Raw genomic sequence first — 25333 nt, forward strand, 5'->3', positions numbered from 1 at the left:
TTGGCATTTATGAAATGCATGCAACTACCTCTCTTCCCCCTACCAATCAAACACTGTTCATGAATATTTTCTCCTCAGCACCAGGATTTTCATCATATTTGTAAAGGTTGGACAGCGAAAAACGTCAGTGAAACATTTATATGAATTATGCAATATAGAATTGCCTTCTTTGGATAACTGTATATAAAACATTGCTGTTTGCATTATGTATTCTTTTCAAACAGCATAGGTCAACAATGGCCATATCTGTGACATGGAAAATAGGAACACAGAAGTAACATTCTTTTCTATCAGACACCAAACTTTTAGCCCAAATATCTTTGCACTCAGTGTACAGTTTGCAACAAGTTTAACACCATCTGTTATTGAAACAATATTTATTCACTAATGAACATTTATGACAAGTTAAAATTGTGATCTGGATGGGGTCTCAAACTTCAGTATTTACTCTTCACAAGCAATGCAATAGAAATTTTGCTGCCCAGGCACATCTCACTCAGTATTTTACCTTGCCCTTTGTTCGTAGATGTCAATAATGCAGGCACGATTCTATGGAGTTTGGAAGGTACAGAGGGTAGCTAGTGGCAAACTGAAGCTTTAGAAATGGTCCATGGAGTGTGCTTAGAAAGCTCAGTTTGTAAAGCAATGCCCATGAAAGGCAAATATTCAAGTCTGAGTCTCCATCCAGTTATAACAACTTTACCTTGCCACAAATAAACATCTCAGGTACACTCCACTAAGAAAAATAACACATTAGCACTTCATTCATCAGTAAATGTATGATTTGTTTTGCTTTACGAAACAAATACAAAAATTTCTGCTTGATATGGCAGATACGCATAAAAATCTGACATACATAGAGAGGAAAAAAGACATCACTCATATAGCTTCGATGTAGAATCAGAATACAAGAAAAAAAGACTTCTTTATTTCACATAAAAAGTGAGACAATCGAATATTAAAGATGACTTTGTTAACTTCCTTAGAAAATATACAGAAAGCTTTGAAGTGAATTTTATATTCAGTCTGTTTTTTCATACTCACTTCCATCAGATCACTGTTATTCCACAAGAAGTACTATCCATTAAACCTTTCTAATGAATCAGCTTCTTACATATTTAGACCCTCCATCCACTGAAAAATCTGCTCCAGTATAAAAGAAACACTTCACTACCAACTTAAATAATAATTCCAACCAAACAAACAGCTCTTAAAAAAAAATTTATGTTCACTATGCTCCGCATTTTGATCTGCAAAAGAGAAACCTTTGCAAATGTCATACGGTTCACAAAAATCTTTCTCTGCGTATAAAATAGGCTGAATTTTCAATATTCTTATACAATATAGATGTTTCATGAACATTTCCTGCCAATTCTTAATAACTCACTTATGTCAAAGCTGAACAGGAACATTATATACATATATAAATTGCTAAAGGAAGACAGTTTCAGTACCTCTGTCAAACATATAAATATGAAAAGCATATTTTGTGAAATGAGTGCAAAGTATAACAAGTATTAACACAGACATCATAACTGCATCTGCTGAAAGACAACTGTAATAAATATAATGAGGTAATTCACACAGCAAAGGAAAATACAATACAGGAAAAAAATTACAGACAATAAACACTATATATCTTTAAAATACCACTCTGTTGGCTGATGTACTAAATGATGATCCACCACCACAACTGCTTGGAGGGTCATCATCAGGTTTTCTTTGATTATACCAAGTCTTAGACATAGTTCCCATAGACAATCTTCGCCTTTCTTCTTTCTTTTGTTCTATGAATAAAGCATTGTCTTTGAGAACTACCTCTAACAGGTGAGGTTGTAGATTTTCTAGTGGGTGTGAGCCTACTTCCAGTTGGAGATTTTCACTAGGTAACGCATAAAACAATATGTAGGGAGTATCTGCTGCTTTAAGGTTTGTTAGCTCATCAAGAGAACTAGGATATATTGACTCATCATTAAATACAAACCAGGAACCACTTTGGTCTCGTGAGAACGTGTAATAGTGTCCTGAATCCACACTCCTTCCAGAATGTACAACTGCTGCATACAAATTATATGTCTCACAGTGTTTCTGTTGCTGTCCAGCAGCTACAACAGGCACAAATAATCTTTCATTATAATGCATCTTGTGAAGTAACTTTGTTCGTTGCATTGTAGTACTATCATAATGAAAGTGTTTTATTGTAAGAATAAGATGAGACGGTGCTTGCAAAATATTAACAGACCGCTGTCCCTCAGTCAATGCACTGCACTTATCACACCTATAGCAATTATCTCCACTCAGTTTCTCTGCAGAAACAAAATAATCCAGCAAATTCTGCACATCTAACACATCATATTTGTTGTCCTCTTCTTGTGGGGGAAAAGACAACTGTAGATCGGTGAAGGTATCTGTTTGGACGGACTGTGAATGACAAGTCAAACACTCATTACAAGTGACTATTTTTCCACCAAATGTTTGATGAACAAGGCTTAGGTGTAAGCTAGGAACCTCTGTTAATGTTCCTGCAACACCTGCTTCATCACCACACACAGAATGGATTCCACTATCTGCTGATCCTGACAATGTGCTGCTTAGAATCTCTGTTTTCTCTGAGTCAGTGCCATCTGCAATAAACAAGAAGAAGTCAAAAAATTCTTTACACATTAATATGAAACATTTTAACATTAAAATGTTGGTTACAATCTAAAATTGCTGCAAATATGATGAACCTTTTCATTTAAATATAAGTAATGTAGGATTTTTTCCCCTTCTTCTTATTACATTTATGACATGCTGTGTTACGTAACTTTGCATTTATCAAAAGAAAATGACACAATATGTTCTAAATCATTTTTAAATTAATGAACACTTTGTTAATAAAACAGTTAAATTTCCAAGGACAGAGATGGGGTGGGAAAATGACACAATTAATATGTTCTAAATCATTTTTAAATTAATGAACATTTTGTTAATAAAACAGTTAAATTTCCAAGGACAGAGATGGGGTGGTCAATACTATCCTTCAAGAGTCACAGTTCTTAGCATAGCCAACAGAACGTACAAAATATACTACAGCAGTCCTAGCTTTAGGAACCAGAGGTTCTACCTAAAAGAGGTACTGATTGGGAGAAGGGGCTTAATGGGCATATGTTGCTCAGAATCAAGCCTAAGAGGGCACATCCTGTATGAGAAACAAGGCAGAGATCAACAAAGCATCGTCAAAATTTGCATTTTTTCTTCATTTGAGTTAACATAATTGTCAAATTCTTGGAAACTACATCACAAAAACAATGGCATTTCCCTGTATCTCAGGCCATAAACCTGGGTGTGATATAAAATACAGCTCTAGAGAAATGGCAAGAAAATAAAAGCCCCCAGCCATTCAACACAATTACAAACTTTTGTTGAGTGATGGAATATTTTCATGTTTATTTCCCTCTCATTCTTTTCTATTATGTCTCCCTGAATTATAATCTCTGGGGACTTCCTAATTAATCTCTGCATAGACGTCTGCTGCATGAGTGAACCTCTAACTCCAATTACGCTCTTCTCAGTTAATGTTTTATTGACTGGTAAGGAGCAATATTTTCCATTTGCACTGAAACAAATGTCTCAAGATATAAGGACAAATTTTCATCGTATGTTACCTAAAAACCAACTATTTTTTGCATGATACATAAATGGGAATACTTTGAAAGTGTATTGTGTATTATGCCCAAAAAACATTTCCAATATTTTTATTATGAAATGCATTCTGATGCTGAATCATGAAAGGCAAGAAAGACTGGCACATGGTGAAAATTTACTATGTATGCAGAACTCCACTGCTATTTGTAATTTGCAAGTGACTATAGACAACATTTCTAAGGTTAACTCAACAGCAAACGCATTTTAGGTGTCAGTCTATAAAAATTAAAGCTTATATCTACCAATAGCTGAAAATAAAAAATAAAAAAAATATTGGCTGCATCCTTTTCTCATCCCATTAAACACAATCAATTTCAAATAATTGTAGCACAAGGATAAACGTTATGCAGAAATAAATATTAATTTGTTGCATAAATTACTGATGAAACAAATAATTCCAAATATCTAAAGCAAAGTTTCGTCTCCAAATATAATAGAGACTGAAGAAGTTTGTCTTCATATACCTCTATTTTTAAAGATACTACCCTACTCTGTTTATCAATTTTTTATGCTACTTTGATAATATAATTTAAAGCTGCACAACACTGTTGGCTAGAAGAGCTCGAGGGATATGTTAACCCACACAATCTGAAAGATTTTCTTTCTTGTATTTCAATGCCACCTTTCTTCCAAATTGTGAGATTGTTTTGTTTGTCAGGTGTATATTACTGTAATGAATGCATGTGAAGTTTAATCCCATGTGTTGTTGATGAGTAAGAGAAAAAGGGAGAGAGGGAAACCTTGAGCTGGTACACAGCATGCACATCTCTAACACTAACAAGGAAACCATCAAGCTCAATGTTCCCAATGGACTGACGGATCACAGTCAAATGATACTTGCCCTCACTTTGTGATGTGCACTGAGAAGGTTAGTGATTTAACACATAACACAGGAAAAAGAACTTTGTACAACAATTTCTCCCCTCACTGGTAGCAATTACTAGTAATTAAAAGAAGTTCGACCACCCAAATTTGAAAAGGCTACCTCCAGCTCAAACATCACTGACTACGCATGCTTCAGCAACCACTGTTACAGGTGCAGTGTACACCATTTTGTCAATGTGCTGACTATTAAAAAGAACACTACCTCCATGAGACTGCAGACATGTGTGCAAGTTGCATTTGTGTGTGTGTGTGTGTGTGTGTGTGTGTGTGTGTGTGTGTGTGTCTGTGTGTGTGTGTACTGCTGACAAAGGCCTTAATGGGCGAAAGCTATAACTGTGTGAATCTTTTTATTGTGCCTATTGCGACTCAGCACCTCCGCTATAAAGAAAGGTACTAATTTGACATTCAACAGTAGAATTAGTGGCAGGTTGTGCCCCTAATTTTGTGTTTCGACATTTGTATATTGTTTTAACTTCAAACACCTACACATTTAATCACATAGCATATAATTACCTTGACTACAGTCTGCTAATGACTGTGCCTTCCTTTCAAGCACCCCACCGTCTGAAAGATCCTCTTCAGTAGTCCAACGAGAAATAGAGCCCATACAATTGTCTTCTTCCTTTCCATCTCCTCCTCCACCGCCACCGCCACCGCCACCACCACCTCCTCCTCCTCCTCCTCCTCCTCCTCCTCCAGTGTCAACTTCCATTTTGACTGCTGGAGTTGGAACTCCAGTTCCCTCACTTTTAACAAACCTTGCTTCTTGCTCATGCAACACATCCAAAAGATACCTACAACACAACAGAATAAATAATACTGAATAACAAACTGAATGTTTCTTTGTGAACAACTAATGACTATGGCATACCAAAAAAACTGTGTATATCATAGGCTAAGCACTTGAAATAAAATGACACCACAAAACGGAAAATCAAATAGTTAGAAAATGACTTTCAGAGTAGGTCATCACTGGCATAAAGATGAAAGCAAATCAGATCTGCATATTGTCTTATCTCCCTAAACCTCCAAATCAAAATCTGTAGACAGCAATAGCTGTGTTCGTAGGGGCAAAAACACAGTGGACAATCCTTTTAGGCACAATTGTACATGCCATCACATCTAATTCCACTTCAAATATATTGAGGCACAGAAAGTGTGGATCAACATATGGACCCACCTTTTAGATAACATTAAGTATGCAAATTGCCTAGGACAGTTTCTTGGATGGATAGTCCAGCAGCATGTTATACATTCAGGCATGGTCGATCACAGGTTGAATACTGCACAGCCATGGTTGTGAATACAAACATCGAGCTATAAAATAAGAAGGCTGTAGGCATATAACCTGCTCATTTAAACTCTTCCTATATGATGAAAGCACATACAACCAACTGCCAATGAGAAAAAGTGTCCACCTCAAGGTGGTAAAATAGCATATTCACAATCATATTCTCTTCAATGTCTACCAGTTAGTGAGAAAAAGAGAGATTCACAAATCAAGTTCTGGTGTGAGAGAGCCAAAGACTATGAGATGGAATCTCTGATTTTAATAAAATCAGTTGGAAATTGATTTATTTATTCTCGGTGATTCTTGAAATAGGCTGGAGGTTTATAACTGAGGCATACCTATGTACAAGTATGTGAATGAAGGTTTGTGCAAAATATTCAAATATATGTAAACTGCTCATTAGAATAAACCTTCAGTAATAAATAAAGGTGAACCTATCACATTCTGAAGTGAAGTTTTCCTTATAGCATCATATACATTGGCACAAAGAAAACGTTCATAAAAAACTGTCAGCCTTTCTTTTTATCATTAAAAACACACTCTAGCAAGTAGTCTGTGCTCAGTTACTTTTAATGTTTGTACTATTTATAGTAAGTGTCTTAGTACAATTAGACATTCAAGATCACAGTTATGTTCCCAGGAGTTGCTACAGAACAACACAGAAGGAGTACCGCACACCTGCATCAGGTGCCCCAAAGTTTGCCGGCTATTAGCCATCTCACATCCACTGCTATTTTCACTCAACACTCATTTGATCAACAAGCATCCGAGGAAACATGCAACAATGCTTGATAGGGTGACTGCACAATTCAGCTGTTAGACAAATATATAATTGACCATTTGCTACTTTTAATAATTCAGTCTCAGGTTTACATTAAATGAGTTTGCAGTTGTGAATAAGAATGACTATCAGCTGTAGAATGGTATGACGACAATGAAAACTTGTGCTGAACTGGCACTCAATCCCGGATTTCCCGCTAATTGCAAGTGGTCACCTTACCATTTGGCTATCCATGGCCAGACCCGAAGTTCCAAATGTCATTAACCATGCATCTATGACCTGAACTTGTACATCCATTATGTATATTCCTGTACAGGTCAGATATTGTATTTGAAAGTCGCTTGCCTAGTGTCAGCAGCTAAATACAATATGCAGTGCTTGCCTTATTCTGATTACAATGCAAAGTTCGTTTGGACACACATGCATGAAGTTTGTGTCTGGCCATGAGTCATGCACAGACAGCCAAATGGTAAGGGATCACTCATGATACACGGGAAATCCGGGTTCGGGTTCCGGTCCGGCACGAATTTTCATTGTCGTCATTCCTTCTACAGCTGATGGTTGTCCTTGTTCACAACTGCAAATTCATTTAATGTATTACATTGCACGTATGCATGCATGCCCAAAGAAACTTTGCATTGTAAGCAGAATAACACAGGCACTGCAATATCGTACTCGCAGATTTGTCTGGTATGACACTGACTGAAAATAGTTAAACTGGCAGTTCTGAAATAGCCTGTCCAGTCCATCCTCACTATTCAGTTTGTCTGATCTTGTTTACCATTTGCCAGTTTCCTAACCAAGTATTTAGCAAAGCCTCTTTCACTCTTTATTATTCTTGTATTACAACCTTTCATCACAATCTCCAGTTAATCTGTATTATCACTACTATCGGCCTATTTTATCACTTCTGTCTGTGCCCCAACTGCCGAAGTTTAACATGGGCACCCTGTTGTAAAAATGAGAGATGTGTAGGAGAAGGAAGCAGAGGTAGATAAAAACTGAACTGAGCATTTGTACACACACATGGTAACAGGACTGTTGTAGTATAGATGAGTGATGGCTCATAGATCTGAAGTCAGTAATTATGGTTTTCCGTGTATGAAAGAAAAAAGATAAGAAGAAATGAAAACAAATAATAAAGAAACAGCACTGTATATATCAAGTTCCCAATTATGAGCCTGCAAATTATCTGGTTTGCAGATTGTCTGTATAGTTCAACATTTTTTGGGAAAAAAAAGTAAGTATTCTGTTATGATTAGAACAACTATTTTTGCTTACAATACATTATTATGCATGAGACTCATGTTTTATTTCCGGAAGACAATACGGGCCCCAATCCCACCATATGATGTCCCTGATTTTTTTTCTCCGTTGTTTTCCATTTTATCTTCATTGTAAATGCAGGAATCTAACTTTTTAACATATTCACCGCCAATTTCCTGTCTATATGATTCCATAGGAGCTAGTAGTTGATAAATTCCAACTCACCGAAGAACGACAGTGAAAGAAAATGATTTAGCTTTTCTTCTTGGATGGTTCCCTTTAGAATTGTTGCTCCATGTTGATACAAAATGAAAGTATACCATTAAACATCGCCAGGGCAAATGCAGTGACAATCTTACTTTCCTACCTGCTGACATACCTCAATAATACCATAGCTTCTAACCTGAATTATTGACATTTCTTGTTGTTGTTGTACTTGCAGATGATTTACATGTACTTGGTACAAGATAAATATTTGCAAATTTGTTGTTTTAAGTATCAAAAATAAGTTAGAAAAGGGCAATTAGCAACAAAACTCAGAGTTATGGGATAGGCATAGTGAGAAACTGAAAGAGAAATAAAGAAACGATGTTGAATTTTACAGTCATACGATGTTAAATTTTACAGTCATAGATGGCAGCCAAGTTAAACAGGGAAAGATTTACCCTAAAGAGTTGTTGATTTAATTTAGAATGCACCTCATCATCCTGCAGATGATGTGCTCATTTCGAATGGCATAATGATTTTTGTGATGTATCTTTTACCTTGAGTTTGTCAGTCATGTACCAATGAACCACGGTGAGGTAACAGCTATGAAACAACATTAACGGTCAAATTTTAATGGAACAGATCGTGCAAGAAGGTTCAGATATCATGGTTCAGGGCATCCCTGAATGTGTTCAACAGTAGTTGTAAGACTTAGGACAACACGAAGATAACAAAAATAGCTATCTTGTGGAAGAAAACTGCAAAACCATTTAATGAAACTGGAATTTGAGGTTAGAGTAGCAAATGATATCACTACACATTGGACTGCTCTTGTGAAACAAACTTCAGGTTATGATGATTATGACAAAAACAGCTGTGAGTAATTAAATAGCTATCACTATGAATCAGGATTCGAGTGGCTTATATGACACAGATATAACAAGAAGTATTAAGTACAGGAAACAAGACAGAGGAGGAACCTGTTATCACACACATCGAGGTACTAAAATGACTGACTATTATTAGAATACACAAGACTAGTTCATTTAATTATAGCGATGTTTTGACTCTCCAGTAAGTAAGGACTGTCATTAGGAAAATGTGAACAAAAAGCAGAAACAAAAGAAATTAGGCAATTACTTCCCAAAAATGAACTGAAAGCAAGTAATATGCAATGAAACAATGGAAACTCCAGGAAGGAATATCAACAATGTATGAAAAGACAAATTGCTACCTAGTATAAAAAAGACGCATTAAGTTACAGGCACAGTGTCTTAATTGTACCTGTCTGCAATTTACAGTGTCTTCTTTTTGGTAAGTAGCAATCTGTTTTTTGTACACTGTTAACATGCACTATAATTTGTTTTAAATTTCATTTCAAAAAAAGATGCCAGCTTATGAGAAGTGAGGCATAATTAATGTAGTGGACTTTCAAATGTGACACATAGCTTGCTTTGTTAACACAGTAATTACTAGTCTTCATAAGAGAAAGAGAAAGAGAAAGAGAGAGAGAGATTTTGGATAAGGTGTGTTTCTTGGTTATTGTGTAGTTTCAAGTCTGCATTATCCTGGGTAACAGAATTTACTGCGATGGCATTATGATAATCTATTACACGTTATTTTTCCACATCATTCTGATGTTACAGTCCCACCAGAATAAAAAACCAAAGAGAATTATTTTTCATTATTTTCTTGCATTTTATGTCACTCCAGAGATAATTTCTGCACTGGTGCTCATTATATTTTCTTGCCTTGTATCTCTCCAATTTACTTGCTGAAAGAATTTTTAAAGTACTAATTATTACTGTGTGTTTCCAAACCTGTACACCTACCAACCCTTTACCAGCTCTATCATTCAAATAGTACAAATAAATAACACAACGTAATACTTGCAGTGAGATCTTGGTCATTTCCCATAAGTCTAAACAGCTATAAAATCATATTTCAGGTGCTGAGCTCATGAAAATCTTGACATGTAATACATTTAGAGCTCCTGTATCTCTTGTACATTTATATCAATAGTTTATGTAAAAACAAAGATGATGTGACTTACCAAACGAAAGCGCTGGCAGCTTGATAGACACACAAACAAACACAAACATACACACAAAATTCAAGCTTTCGCAACCAACGATTGCTTCATCAGAAAAGAGGGAAGGAGAGGGAAAGACGAAAGGATGTGGGTTTTAAAGGAGAGGGTAAGGATCATTCCAATCCCGGGAGCGGAAAGACTTACCTTAGGGAGAAAAAGGACAGGTGTATACACACACACACACACACACACACACACACACACACACACACACACACACACCTGTGTATGTGCAGATGGATATGTGTGTGTATGTGAGTGTATACCTGTCCTTTTTTCCCCCCTAAGGTAAGTCTTTCCGCTCCCGGGATTGGAATGACTCGTTACCCTCTCCCTTAAAACCCACATCCTTTTGGCTTTCCCTCTCCTTCCCTATTTCCTGATGAAGCAACCGTTGGTTGCGAAAGCTTGAATTTTGTGTGTATGTTTGTGCTTGTTTGTGTGTCTATCAAGCTGCCAGCGCTTTCGTTTGGTAAGCCACATCATCTTTGTTTTTAGATATATTTTTCCCATATGGAATGTTTCCCTCTATTATATTTATATCAATAGTTTTAAGCACATGGCCTCTTGACAAAATTAAACCGAAACACTCAATGTCTGAAGGTTTCAGTGCATGCTGAAAATGACCCACAGAAATAAATAAATAAATAAATAAAACGAAAAACAGAAGCAATACACGCACCAAGAGCCAGTTAAAATAATTTGTTATGTTATGATTAAATTAATTTTGAATATCGTAGCAATAGAAAAGAGCAGCATAGTTACGAAAAACAGCATAAACAATAAGTAAGCATTTTATGTACAATATTTAGATGACCGACCTAGCCATTTTCTTCAGGTGCTGCTAGTTTTCCCGTTATGTGTACCCACTGCCTGGACTCCGATCAGACTGATCCATTGTTGCTCTCTCGCCATTACTTATAGCTGAGTTCGAATATCAATGCAAATTCTCTCAGCATTTCTCTCCCCTGGGGGATGCGATGGCCAGTGAGATTTTGATAAATTGAGTGCTGGATCCCAAGAATTACTTAAATTGAAATCTCCATTTCTATATCTGTTTATTAGGTTTCTGACATCTTTATTTCAATAGACTCCTTGATTAGGTGGCCCCAGAGACTTTGTGTTTGCACAATGTCACTGGTCTCATACTATTTCATTTCACGATTATGTTCGAGGCAGTGCTTGGTGACAGCTTATTTTCTTGCTTGTTTCAGTTGGGTATGTTGCTGATGCTCCTGGCATCTTTCTTTGACTGTTCTGACAGTCTGCCCCACATAAGACATGCCACATTTCCACTGGCATATGATACAAACTCGTTTTTCTGATACCATAAGTGATTTTTGGCTTCTCTTTCTTGGTCTGTCTCAATCCCTTCCTCAGGTGTTCTAGATTTTGACTGCATCACCTGTTCGATTTGATGATCTGAGTAACCTCTGCTTCAAAACACTTTTATAGGTGTTTTAATCCATTGTCAAGGCTATCCTTGACCAAAAGTGTTCAAGTTATATGGACCAGAGTCTTAAGCAACGAATTTCTGTGTACGGATGATGACGGCATGAGGTGTGGAGATTTTCTATGTACCCAGTGACCCAGGGATGCTTCCACTGTTCTCTTAACTAACATGTCGAGGAAAGGTAGTTGGCCCTTTTTTATAAATTCAGACATGAATTTTATATTATGATTGTCAGAGTTTAAATGTTCCAGAAACTCTTATAGCTTTTCCATTCCATGTGGTCACACCACAAACATGTTGCTTAAGTATGAAAGAAACACGTTAGTTTCAAATTGCCAGATTCTAATGTGTCTGCTTCAAAATGTTTCAAGTACATGCTCTCCACAACATATGATAACAGACTACCCACAGCTGTGAATTCCATTCATTCGTAATATTTTCTGTCAAACAGGAAATAAGCTGCTGTCAAAATCAACAATATAGAGAAATTGAGACTGCTTTGACGCAAAACACCTTGTTATTTGTTTACGAACCCAAACTAGTTTCGGCGACAAATATCACCATCATAAGTGGGTATTTTTAATCTTATTTATTTTATGCTATATAGCATGTTTTTTAAAATTATTGTCACTGTTTGCGACATATTTTCTGTGCTTTTTTTCTGTTGCCATCGCAAACAGTGACAATAATTCTCAAAAACGTGCTATAACATACAATAAATGAGATTAAAAAAAACACTAGTGATGGTGATATTTGTCGCCGAAACTAGTTTGGGAAAATAAACAAGTAAACAAATAACAGGGTGTTTTGCATTAAGGCGCACTCAATTTCTGATATTGTTGTTTTTCTATGCAAACACGGACCAAATAGATGAGTTCCAAGAGAAAGTTATTGCTGTCAAAATGTATCTAGAAAGTCCTGTGAAACAATCCTCAAACTTTTTTTTATGATTAGCTGCAAGCAATCAGAAAGAGGAACTCTTGGAAAGAGGGAAAATACATCAAAATTGATAATAATATCCATATCCTGGAGTCGCAATTGACTGATGCAAAGTACAAAATCAGTGGAGTTGTGGATGTGATGTTCACACTTCCCCACATGTTCAATGAGAATACATTTCAGGTACTTTGCCAGATGGTGGTATGTAGGTGTGTCAATTGCACCTAAGACTAAGAATGTCCTGTTTTCACAGAAGAGAAGTAAACCCAGAAGATTAAAGTCAGCCAGTGCATTGCATACTCTGATGTGAAGAATCGTTTAAGGCAACACAGCCTCAAACTTTCATGAAGTCGTATGCCCTGGCAATGAAACATCGTCTACAGAAGACTAGTGTTGGCATCCCTACTTTGACAACTGAGCAGGACACATCAACCTGCATCTGTAACAGTACGTGCAAATCTGCACTGCTAGTCCAACAACCAACTTTTCTACCAGTGAAATTATGGTAATTGCAGAACCAAACGTCAGAAAGTAAAACAGACACTTGTGACAGACAGGAGAGTAGCACCAATAAAACAGTTCTCTTAAAACTGCCTTACCATTGTCCCAAAATCCAGGGTAGGTTGTATTAATATGATGTAGTTCTGCCCGCTGCCAATGACAACACTACAGTCCTCATGGCACTGTGTGGACTGCAATAAGCTGATTTTCGAGCCTTTGAATAACACTGCATACAGACAGATAGATGTCAACCCTGCAAGTAAAATCAAAAGGAAGGTGATGACTCTTCTTACGAGCCTGGCTTGCCACATAATTTCATTAAACAGCAGTGCCACCATGATTATATGGCCTTCCCAGGGTACACAAGAAAGGAATTCCTCCAAGAATCATAGTAACATTAGTGCACCTACATACCACCATCTGGCATGTTACAGCTCATTTACAGTAATGGAGCCCAGTGTGTAGCTCATTGTGACAGCATATTCTGCAAAGAGTTTGGTGTTGCTCTCAGTGTGTCTATCAGGAATGTACCACTGTGCAGCCTCTTGACAGATTTAAGTTGCCCTTCAAGTCCCTCCTCAGCTTTATGGATATAAAAGGTGATGATATTTCCAATAAATTTTCTAAACCTTTTAACAACAATACATACATGGTGACAATTACTGAACTATACGAAAAAAACGTAAATGAGTAACAAATTACAGCGTGAACACACTTCATTCAAGATGTAAACACCACTACAGATATTCGAATTTACATTATAACATGTTCGATATGCCTGCCATCATTGGCGATGATGTGGTGCAGACGAATAGTGAAATACTGCATGACCCACTGAAGTGTCAGAAATTCAATTCTGTCTATGATCACCTGAATAGCTGTTTTCAGCTCAGCAATGTTTTTGAAGTTACTGCTGTACATCTTGCCTTTAATACGGCCCCACAAAAAGGAGTTGTATGTGTTCAGATCCGGAGAATATGGTGGCCAATTGAGGCTGATGGCAGTGGCCTATGGGTACCCCACAGCCAGAATGTGGTCCTCAAAGTGCTCCTCCATGACATCAAACACTCTTGTGCTTCCATGGGGTCTTGCATGAACCACATCTTGGTGAAATTGGGCTCACTTTGGATAATGGGGATGAAATCATCTTCCAAAATATTCATGTACCATTCGGTAAGTTACTGTGCCATCAAGGAATATCGCACGGATTATTCCGTGACTGGAAATTGCACACCACACTGTCACCTGTTGAGGGTAAAGGGACTTCTCGATTGCTAAATGCAGATTCTCAGTCTCCCAAATGTGCCAGTTTTGCTTATTGATGAACCCTTCCAAATGAAAGTGGGCTTTGTCGCTAAACCAAACCATACAGCACATACTAATACTCATTATACGCCAACTGTGCAGTTTGAATAGCCTAACACAAACCATTTGTAAGGTATGACAATTTTATTTCATATAGTTCAATAACTGTTACCCTGTACATTGTTTACCACAGGGTCACCTTGTACATTGTTTACCACAGGATGTGGTCCATTAATATTACTTATTTCTCTTATATTCAGTCATCTCAGGCGGCCTATGCACATGAGGTCTCTTGTTGTTTGAGTGGTAATACTGCCCAGTGGACCAACAGAACTGTTGGAGTATAAGAAAGAGATTTAGGCTTCATGGAAGTTCCACAAGCAGTTAGGGAAGTAACTGTCTAGCCAGACAGAGCCCCACTTGCCTGGGTACACTTGATCATGTATGGTTGGTTCTCCAGTTAGCTGGAAATGTATCATATACCAGTCCCAACCTAGCATTGGCTGGATAAAGGAATGGGATGGATGGATGGTTTGTAAGGGTATAGATATCAATCCAATACTTCAAGGATCAAATCTACCCTTATGCTTCTTTGCTACAGCGCAGTGACATCACTGATGTGGGTGCTCTGTCATCTATAAGGGAGAAATTGATGCCTGGAGATTGTTTGGCATGAAGGATTGAGTGAGTTGAGCCTGAGCAAACCTGCAGGGCATTTCGCAGGTGCTCACACATACAGCAATCAGACATAAAAGTGAAGTATTTTATGGAAAGATTACAGTCCACTAAGCTGGAGCATGTATGCAGGGCAGACCCCAAGAGCTTGTGCTTCCTGCAATTGCATATAAAAGTGAAGTATTTAGTGAAAGGATTACACACAGTCATGGCAAGACCAATTTTAGCAAGGTGGTACATTTGCGGAAAATGCCATCACAGAAAAGTGGACCACAACAGGGACTAGAACCTACAAAACAAGAGTTGGTGTGGAAACAGCAGGCAAATCAAATGGTAAACAGCAAACACTGGTAGTCTGATTTAATGCTAGTGTGTGACAAAGGGTAAAGACAAAGCCCTACATAAATTATCCCTGGTCTTCAGCAAAAACACTTGGAAAGCATGCAAGAACTGCACATAAGTACAACATATATTACAGTGCAAAGATGTTTCAATAAATTTAATGTCATAGTAAAATACATGATGAAAAACAGTTCATCACCTATTTGTAAAATGTCTTGGTCGCAGCAGCAATGCCCTGGTCTGAAGCCTGCCTGATGAACTGGAACGTTTTCTACGATAGCACTACTTATTCTGTTATATATTAGCCTTTCAAAAAACTTGTAGCAGCAGCTAAGTAGGGCAATGGGGCGATAGTTTTCTACCTTGTTGCTGGGTTTGCCAGGTTTCAGAACAGGAATTATCTTCGCCTTTTTAAACTCCAACGGAAGTTGACCAGTCAGCAGGATGTCAGTGAAGAATTCTGCCAGCCATTTCTTAGCTTTTCCTCCCATATGGATAAGGAATTCTGGATGGATACCATCGAATCCAGGTGCCTTAAGAGGTTTGAGGTCCTTCAGTCCATAGTCAATGTCTGAAACTATGAAGGGATGGGTATACTCAGATGACAGAGATGCCTTCTTTTTCAGGTCACGAAGCTGTCGTCTGGGCTTGGTGCACTCAAGTGCTGAGTATTGTGCGCTTGTTTGGATTAACAGTCATCATACAAGGCTTGTTGATACCCAGCTGAATACGACAATGCGCATAATATTTGGCACAATCAGATCTACTCCAGTTTATTGGCTTCCACTGTTAACTGGTATAATGCCTCCTGCTCTACGCAGATGTACTGCCCTTATGAGAGAATTCCACAAGATCTCCAGGAATTCTAACCTACCCATACATAGCGACCTGCAACTTTTAAATCGCAAGAGACTGAAATCACACCATCCAACTCTGTGCGATGTTGCTGACATGGTTGCTAAGGATTTCAAACCCCTTGAAGAATGGAAAGGTCGGTGGGAAGCAGTGACAGATGTGCACCTGCATAACATCTGCTCAGGTGCTAAACTTCCAAATGGATTCGACCCACCACGCAAGACCTGGACTACTCTCAACAGAATCCGTACCGGCCATGGCCGATGCAGGGATGCTCTCTTTAAGTGGAAGAAGCTGCCTGATCCAGCCTGTGACTGCGGAGCTCCATACCAGACTGTTCACCACATTGTCAGTGAATGCAGGATTCGAGCCTATCACAGTGCCAAAGAGGACTTCCTGCTAGCAACTCTAGATGCAATGCACTGGATTGAAGGACTGGATATTCAGTTGTAAAGACAAACTTATGTTTCTTGTGTGTCAATATGTACATAATATGTATATGTAATTTTTAATTTCATGATATGTCTGTATTAGCCATACGCTAAATAATAATAATGTAAAATGTCTTTAGCAGTGCATAGAAGAAGCAAGATCATCTGACAGTTGAGAGTCAAAGAGAGCACTGAAACGACACTAAGTATGGAAAACTGGCTAGACAGTGAAGATGAGGTGGATTTACTGAAAAATGTGCAATAAGTGAAGATTTAGATGAAGTGGGCAGTGGGAACATAGCCAGACAGGAGCAGCAGAAATGTCTATGGCAAATGGTTCCAATTTAAATAGTTCTCATGGATAGATCAAATGGGAGTGAACACAAATGTTTGGAAGATGAAGCTCATGACATTTTTTTATCATCACCAGTGACATGATCTGTGCCCAAGATGTCTCTTCTTGTTCTGTGAGATGTTATGTGTTTGGCATTCAGGCATTTGGAAAGCTGGTTAATGGTTACACTGACAAAGCACAAGTATTGGTCTTAATTATTACAAGGCTTTACTCAATGCAGCAGCACTGAAAATTGACTATCACAGACAGAGCTACAACTAACTCAGAAAAGGCTAGCTTAGTGATTCACCAATGACTTATTCATTTGATAATACAATAATTTTCATAACTATTAATTGTAATTACAAATACTTAGTCTGCAGACTTGTCAAATGAGATACAGAAAATGTGTTGCAATAGGTTTTAAATCCTAATCATTGGCATCTAACTGTGTCGGATTTGTATGAGAACACATGAACTATCCTGAAAATAATAAATTGTCAAAATGCACCAGAAAACATGAAAACATAAGCAGTAGGGAATCACAATTGCACTTAAGTACAGAATGCTTTAGTCAGCATTTCCCAATGTTCTATTTCTGCTTAATTTCCACCAAAATGACAAATGTAAGCCATTGTGTGTTGCAAGTCATCCCAGAAGTAGTGTATTGATTGGAATGTTGCTTTTACAGAGAGGTTTGTAGTTGACATCGCAATGTAAAAATTATTTCAGATATTCCTGAAGTCCTTACAGAAGCTAATCTTATAATTTACAATACTGGATTTATATTGGGGCCTATGACCCAGAAGGTTATTACCGGTGCAATGAAAAGTGAAATGAAAGAGCTATACAGGATTAATAGGAAGTTCTCCTTGAAATACTATATGAACAGAGTTAAAGCACTTCCAAAAGAACCCAGAGCAGCAGCATGGGTGGAGTGTGCAGCAGCTAAAGGAATAAAGGTCTTATCTGCAAGAACACTGAGATGGTCCATAAAACAGCAATTATCTGCTTTTCTGGTAGGTTAGAATTTAAAAACGGTTCCTGAATTTAATTTTGGTGTTGGATAATTTTTTGTTCTCTTAAAATTACAATTAAATATCTCCAATATTTCTGTAAGTTTATTGGTAACACAAACGAAATATAGTTCCTGTAAACTGTAGTTACATTGTCTTAATGGCTAGGAAATACAGTTTGAAAACAGAACCTGCAGTTCTTTGAGAAACAATGATGTAGCACTACAAAATTTGGCAGACTACAAATAACACAGATGACGTGAAAATTACCAACCTACAGCTTCAAACAGAAGCTCCCCAAATTTTAATAAGTTTTTTTGGCCTCATTATTTGAAAAGCTGCCATTTATAATTGTTAAGAGACATCAGTTGATCTGCAAGTAAGCAGCTGCTTTTTAATCTAAATAAGTCTTCTGACACCATGAATTACTTTCACTGCACTTCATCTTCTCTCTCTCTCACTTCCGAATCTTATGCTGAAAACTGCTAACATACTCTCTGCTACAATCTGTTAACAAAGCAATGTAGTTTGCCCTTATGACAAAAATCTCGAACTTCAACAAACTTTAAAGCATAATGTCTTGTCAGATCTGTCATTACAGATAAAGTCATTTCTCAGCAAAATGAATTTTTTTTTTAGGAAAAGGATCACTGATTTGGAAGGCACCAATGACTTTTAGATTTGTCACATCATGGTTTGAATATTGCTCCTCTGCATCATAAATTCTGTGTCAAATAGTGTGCCATTTTGATAAATTTTTAGGATTTCTGCAAATCTTACCGTCAGTTCTTCAGTCACCAATAGCAATAAAATTTCCCAATGAGAACTGAGGCTGAAAATTAAATTCATATTGAAGCCTTCCATAATAAACATGTTTTTAAATGTTTCAACAGTCTCATAAGATATGTGGAAGCTACAATATTATGTGTTTGGACCATTTTTGTATCTGTAAACCAATTTAACACTAAGCAGTATGTCCAAGGTGTGAGTGATTGAGTTTTTGTTGTTTTCCCAACAACATTCTTAAACAAGTGTTCCAACATGTGACAGTAAATCCGTCTTTTTTTTTTTAATTTTTCACTCCTTGTCATGTAATGTGTGAGAGTAATATGTTGTATGCATCATACCTGGCAGTACAGTATACATCAACTACAAAAATATTACCTTCTGTTTAAATAAATCAAACGTTTGAATACAAACACACAAAATCAGACTTACGTTAAAAATTCTGAACTGTCCTGCTGGTGACCTGGTAAAAAACCTGGCGGTCGGCATATGGCTAGCAAATCTGTTGGCGATAATGCTGGTCTTTTTGAATGAAGTAATAAAGCAAAAAGTGTCTGAAGCTTCCATATTAACTCTTGATTGTAATTTTTTTCTTTGGACAACAAGCCAAAACAAAACCTGGAAGTAAGTATAAATGCATCATTTATCTACTAAACTATATCTGATATTGAAACAACAAGAAAGAACACACTCTAGAAAAAAAATATTTCTATCACTGATTAATACTGCTAAAAGTACATGCACATAATGCATGCAATACAGCTGTAATAAGCATTGAAAAGGAGAGTATATCTGTTGATCCTTTCTCGTCACCACCAATAATAAGTAGTAGTTAACCCCAGTGACACATTTTTTAAGGGGAATTATGATCTCATCTGTTATGATTTCTTTTTCAAAATTAAGCCAATAGGAATATTAACTGGGTTCAGTACTGCTGTTCATACAAATGATTTTAAGTTAATCCTCATACAATATTTTTAAAAAATTGGAAGCTACAGTTGTGAACAATTCAGAATACATAAATGTTGTTATCAGTGGCAACTGACACGACAAAAGTAATACAAATTTGGTAAAAGCTAAGTAATTTATTACCTCTTAAATATTCTATAACTGCTCAGTGTCTCTACGATTTCTCATATTATCATTTCAAGATATTTCCCAAATAGCCTAAATTTGCACTACTATGGTACCTTCTGTTAGCCTACTACATCTACATACTTCAAGACACAAAAAAAAAGAAAAGACTCTTACCTGTTTGTCATGAAAAGTGCTTGCAGTATACTGTTCATGTAACAAGTGTTGCCAAGATTATAAAGACCAACACGTCCTGTTAGTTGATATATAGGAGCTACTTCAAGAGCAGGCATTAATCCATTTAAAGGTGACTTCCACTGTTTGATACTAAGCTGGGACCTACTAAATCTTCTGATTGTTGACAATTCCTAGAACAATAAGAATCAATTTCATTTGTCAAAATCTTCACATATAATACTGTGCAGAGATGATAACCATTCTATTTAACAGCCTCAGCCTCAGTGTTTTAACACCTACATTCCAGAACATGAATTACTAAGTCAGGTGGAAAATGTGTTCAATGTGTGCTCCAGTTTACTTATTTCTCTGAATTCTATTTCAGAACTGTGTGGATTTTCTATCTGTTTAATGTTTTGAGTCCACAATTTTATGATATATTGTACACATGACCTGTGGGGCTAGTTAACTAAATTATTATGCTGGCATTCTGAAAGGTTCTAAAATGAGTCACTTGGTTTTCCGATAAGTCAGCTTTCGAGGTTATTTAGCATATTTATATGAGTCAGGAATTTTGACAGCAATGAAAATCAAATGGATAGATGGTGAGGGGGATAGATATGTTGCCAGGTGAGTGGATGGTACATAGACACAGCAAGTTCCCAGTCGGATTCCAACCGATGAGAAAAGACTGGGACAATACTCATGCAGGAGGTGGAAATTGGACTATATAAAATACAAAGGGCAACACTGGTGTTGATAGCTAAAAATGTCACATATTGAGAAGCCTGAATGAGGCTTTTATCTACCAGGGATTTGAAATGGCTGGTGGTGGTGGTGGTGGTGGTGACAATAGCAATGATGAACAATGAAGTATTTCATATGTTCATTGCCTCACTGAGATGGCAGTACTATCTGAGAGCCAAATATGATTTTTACAATAAAATGTTGTCATTAAGAATGTATTTGTAATTACATCTGTTATTAGATATTACTTGTGTGCAGTGTGTGATGAGCACAACAAAATAACTCAAAATGCAGATAGAACATACATGAAACAACAACTTTTCTTAACCCTTTGGTTGGTTTGCATACCACAGTGCTTTTCAAGGTGTGGTCTACTGAAGCTGTTATGTCCTTGCCTTCCCCCAACATTTGATTATTGAGGGACCAACAATTTTACATGAAACTACAGTGAAACTAGATGTGTTTCACATGCACAAATCGTTGTCAGAGATTATATATAAAATGTCTGCTTGTGTCTGTGTATATGCGGTTGGATATGTGTGTGTGTGCGAGTGTATACCTGTCCTTTTTTCCCCCTAAGGTAAGTCTTTCCGCTCCCGGGATTGGAATGACTCCTTACCCTCTCCCTTAAAGCGCATATCCTTTTGTCTTTCCTTCTCCTTCCCTCTTTCCTGACGAGGCAACAGTTTGTTGCGAAAGCTTGAATTTTGTGTGTATGTTTGTGTTCGTTTGTCTGTCTGTCGACCTGCCAGCACTTTCATTTGGTAAGTCGCATCATCTTTGTTTATATATATATATATATATATATATATATATATATATATATATAGAGAGAGAGAGAGAGAGAGAGAGAGAGAGAGAGAGAGAGGGGGGGGGGGGGGGGGGGACATTCCACGTGGGAAAAATATATCTAAAAACAAAAATTTTGAGACTTACCAAACAAAAGTGCTGGCAGGTCGACAGACACACAAACAAACACAAACATACACACAAAATTCTAGCTTTTGCAACCAACGGCTGCTTTGTCAGGAAAGAGGGAAGGAGAGGGAAAGACGAAAGGATGTGGGTTTTAAGGGAGAGGGTAAGGAGCCATTCCAATCCCGGAAGAGGAAAGACTTACCTTAGGGGGAAAAAAGGACAGGTATACACTCGCACACACACACATATCCATCCGCACATACACAGACCTAAGCAGACATATATAAAAATAGAGGGATACATTCCACGTGGGAAAAATATATCTAAAAACAAAGATGATGTGACTTACCAAACGAAAGTGCTGGCACGTCAATAGACACACTAACAAACACAAACAAACACAAACATACACAAAAAATTCTGGCTTTCGTAACCAACGGTTGCTTCGTCAGGAAAGAGGGAAGCAGAGGGAAAGACGAAAGGATGTGGGTTTTAAGAGAGAGGGTAAGGAGTCATTCCAATCCCGGGAGCGGAAAGACTTACCTTAGGGGGAAAAAAGGATGGGTATACACTCACATACACACACCTATCCATCCACATATATACAGACACAAGCAGACATATTCAAAGGCAAAGAGTTTGGGCAGAGATGCCAGTCGAGGCGGAAGTGCAGAGGCAAGGATGTTGTTAAATGACAGGTGAGGTATGAGTGGCGGCAACTTGAAATTAGCGGAGATTGAGGCCTGGTGGATAACAGGAAGAGAGGATATATTGAAGAGCAAGTTCCCACCTCCAGAGTTCGGATAGGTTGGTGTTAGTGGGAAGTATCCAGATAACCAGGACGGTGTAACACTGTGCCAAGATGTGCTGGCCGTGCACCAAGGCATGTTTAGCCACAGGGTGATCCTCATTACCAACAAACACTGTCTGCCTGTGTCCATTCATGCGAATGGATAGTTTGTTGCTGGTCATTCCCACATAGAATGCGTCACAGTGTAGGCAGGTCAGTTGGTAAATCACGTGGGTGCTTTCACACGTGGCTCTGCCTTTGATCGTGTACACCTTCCGGGCTACAGGACTGGAGTAGGTGGTGGAGGGAGGGTGCATGGGACAGGTTTTACACTGGGGGCGGTTAAAGGGTAGGAGCCAGAGGGTAGGGAAGGTGGTTTGGGGATTTCATAGGGATGAACTAAGAGGTTACGAAGGTTAGGTGGACGGCGGAAAGACACTCTAGGTGGAGTGGGGAGGATTTCATGAAGGATGGATTTCATTTCAGGGCAGGATTTGAGGAAGTCGTATCCCTGCTGGAGAGCCACATTCAGAGTCTGATCCAGTCCCGGAAAGTATCCTATCACAAGTGGGGCACTTTTGTGGTTCTTCTGTGGGAGGTTCTGGGTTTGAGAGGATGAGGAAGTGGCTCTGGTTATTTGCTTCTGTACCAGGTCGGGAGGGTAGTTGCGGGATGCGGAAGCTGTTGTCATGTTGTTGGTGTAATGGTTCAGGGATTCCGGACTGGAGCAGATTCGTTTGCCACGAAGACCTAGGCTGTAGGGAAGGAATTGTTTGATGTGGAATGGGTGGCAGTTGTCATAATGGAGGTACTGTTGCTTGTTGGTGGGTTTGATGTGGACGGACGTGTGAAGCTGGCCATTGGACAGGTGGAGGTCAACATCAAGGAAAGTAGCGTGGGATTTGGAGTAGGACCAGGTGAATCTGATGGAACCAAAGGAGTTAAGGTTGGAGAGGAAATTCTGGAGTTCTTCTTCACTGTGAGTCCAGATCATGAAGATGTCATCAATAAATCTGTACCAAACTTTGGGTTGGCAGGCCTGGGTAACCAAGAACGCTTCCTCTAAGCGACCCATGAATAGGTTGGCGTACGAGGGGGCCATCCTGGTACCCATGGCTGTTCCCTTTAATTGTTGGTATGTTGTAAGAAAGGCATTGCAAATTTTTTGTCACTGGCCGACAGTATGGCTCAAAGGAACACATGTCAATCTCTGGTTAGATGCTCTTATAAATGAACTTGAGGGAAGAGAGGTGTACAACATTCTAAATGAAGAAACTCTTGAAACCACTGATAAACTTTTTGGAGCAATGCAAGGCAAGGAGTGGGGACTATTGTGTGTCATATGCTGTTCTCCAGTCTATACAATCGTGAAGTGTTTTGCAAGGTAAATTTATGAATGTGTACAAACTTTATAAATTGAATAGAGTTTGCCTTGTAAACTTCATTGTTGGCAGCATATTTATCCAAAGGAAACAAATTGTAATTACAGACTGCGATATGATTTTATGTTTATAGAGACTGTGTAGTTTAAGATACTAGTTTTGCAGTTTGTGGAAATTAAATTAGCATCTTCTTACAGAATATTTCGTCCATACATTGTAATTTGATACTTAACTTGGGATTCCATTTAGGATGTTATACAAGAGTTCTGTTACCCATTTGTTCAGGGATTTGTAGCTTTTTCATCATGGGGATGATTACACAGACCACATAACAAAAATTAGTGTAATGTGTTCTGCAGAAATGCACTGAAAAAATGCCCACGTGCAGTAGTAAGTGCACGTCTGTTTGCAAAGTATTCATGTAAGAACAGTTAATTTATTAGAAATGTTGTTATCAATATAAGCAGTGAAATAGATTGTCAAAGAGTGAGAGACATGTTGCAGGTTGGAGAGATAACACCTGTATTCGAACATAATTTATTGACATGACAATAAGACCTTGATTTTATGACAACATTGAATGCTCACTGAATGATAGTTGTGTGCACAGTGGGCATGATGGAATATGCAGAGGGATTAGAAACAATCTGAAAAGCTTGTAAGAGTGTCCCAGGGTAGGTTGTGATGAGAAATAATTGCTAAGAAAAAATTCAGTGTGTAGTGCCAGTTCTGAGTTAATTAGCAATGAAGTTAGTAAATAAGGCCACTGTGTGTGTGCAGACTCAAGTAGACCCCCAGATGCAATTAGTGTCAGCTGTTCTCACAGCGTAGATGATAATACACGAGACTGCTCAGCCTTTGGCTCCAGTTCAGTCTTTACTACTGTTCCATGTCCAATTTTTGTATCACTATCTTGTTTGGTTTTAGGACACCAAATGGAGAACACATTTGCCAATACCATCTCTGGCAAGCCACCTGAATTTGTACACGCGATGACCTGATTGGTTAACTTCATTGTTAAGTAACTCAGGAATAGCATTACATAGCAAATAATTTTCTTAACATTTGGTGCTTAGAATGGCTTACGCTGCAATACATTTACAAGTTTTCAGACTGTTTCTGTCAACTACAGTTGGTGAACACTGCCTTCATGTCTCAAGCAAGACTGTCAGTCTTTACTATTTCAGATAGATGCCCAGACCAAGAGAGAATTTTTTCTGATTCAAATCAACACATATCGTTAATACTGATATTAGTCAACACCTAGTCTTCACTATTTCAGATAGATGCCCAGACCAAGAGAGAATTTTTTCTGATTCAAAGCAAGAATTTTTTCTGATTAGTCAGCACCTACAGTTAGCTGCATCCTGTGCTCCCCATGGCACGTAGAACAACTGTT

At 37.9% G+C, this 25333-nt stretch overlaps 1 protein-coding gene across 1 annotated transcript in view; it reads right to left on the bottom strand.

Annotated features, from left to right (window-relative positions):
• Positions 1 to 906: 906 nt before the first annotated feature.
• Positions 907 to 25333, bottom strand: part of LOC126187889 (ubiquitin carboxyl-terminal hydrolase 35) — a 128661-nt gene continuing 104234 nt past the window's right edge. The window contains exons 7-11 of the mRNA XM_049929237.1: positions 20098 to 20288; positions 19279 to 19464; positions 5320 to 5366; positions 5086 to 5250; positions 907 to 2624 (exon numbers count right to left, since the gene is read on the bottom strand). Coding sequence (XP_049785194.1) covers positions 1642 to 2624; positions 5086 to 5250; positions 5320 to 5366; positions 19279 to 19464; positions 20098 to 20288 — 1572 coding nt within the window. The 3' untranslated portion in view covers positions 907 to 1641. The remainder of the gene's footprint in view (positions 2625 to 5085; positions 5251 to 5319; positions 5367 to 19278; positions 19465 to 20097; positions 20289 to 25333) is intronic.

This window comes from Schistocerca cancellata, chromosome 5, assembly GCF_023864275.1.
Source record: "Schistocerca cancellata isolate TAMUIC-IGC-003103 chromosome 5, iqSchCanc2.1, whole genome shotgun sequence".
NCBI classification, from domain to species: domain Eukaryota; kingdom Metazoa; phylum Arthropoda; class Insecta; order Orthoptera; family Acrididae; genus Schistocerca; species Schistocerca cancellata.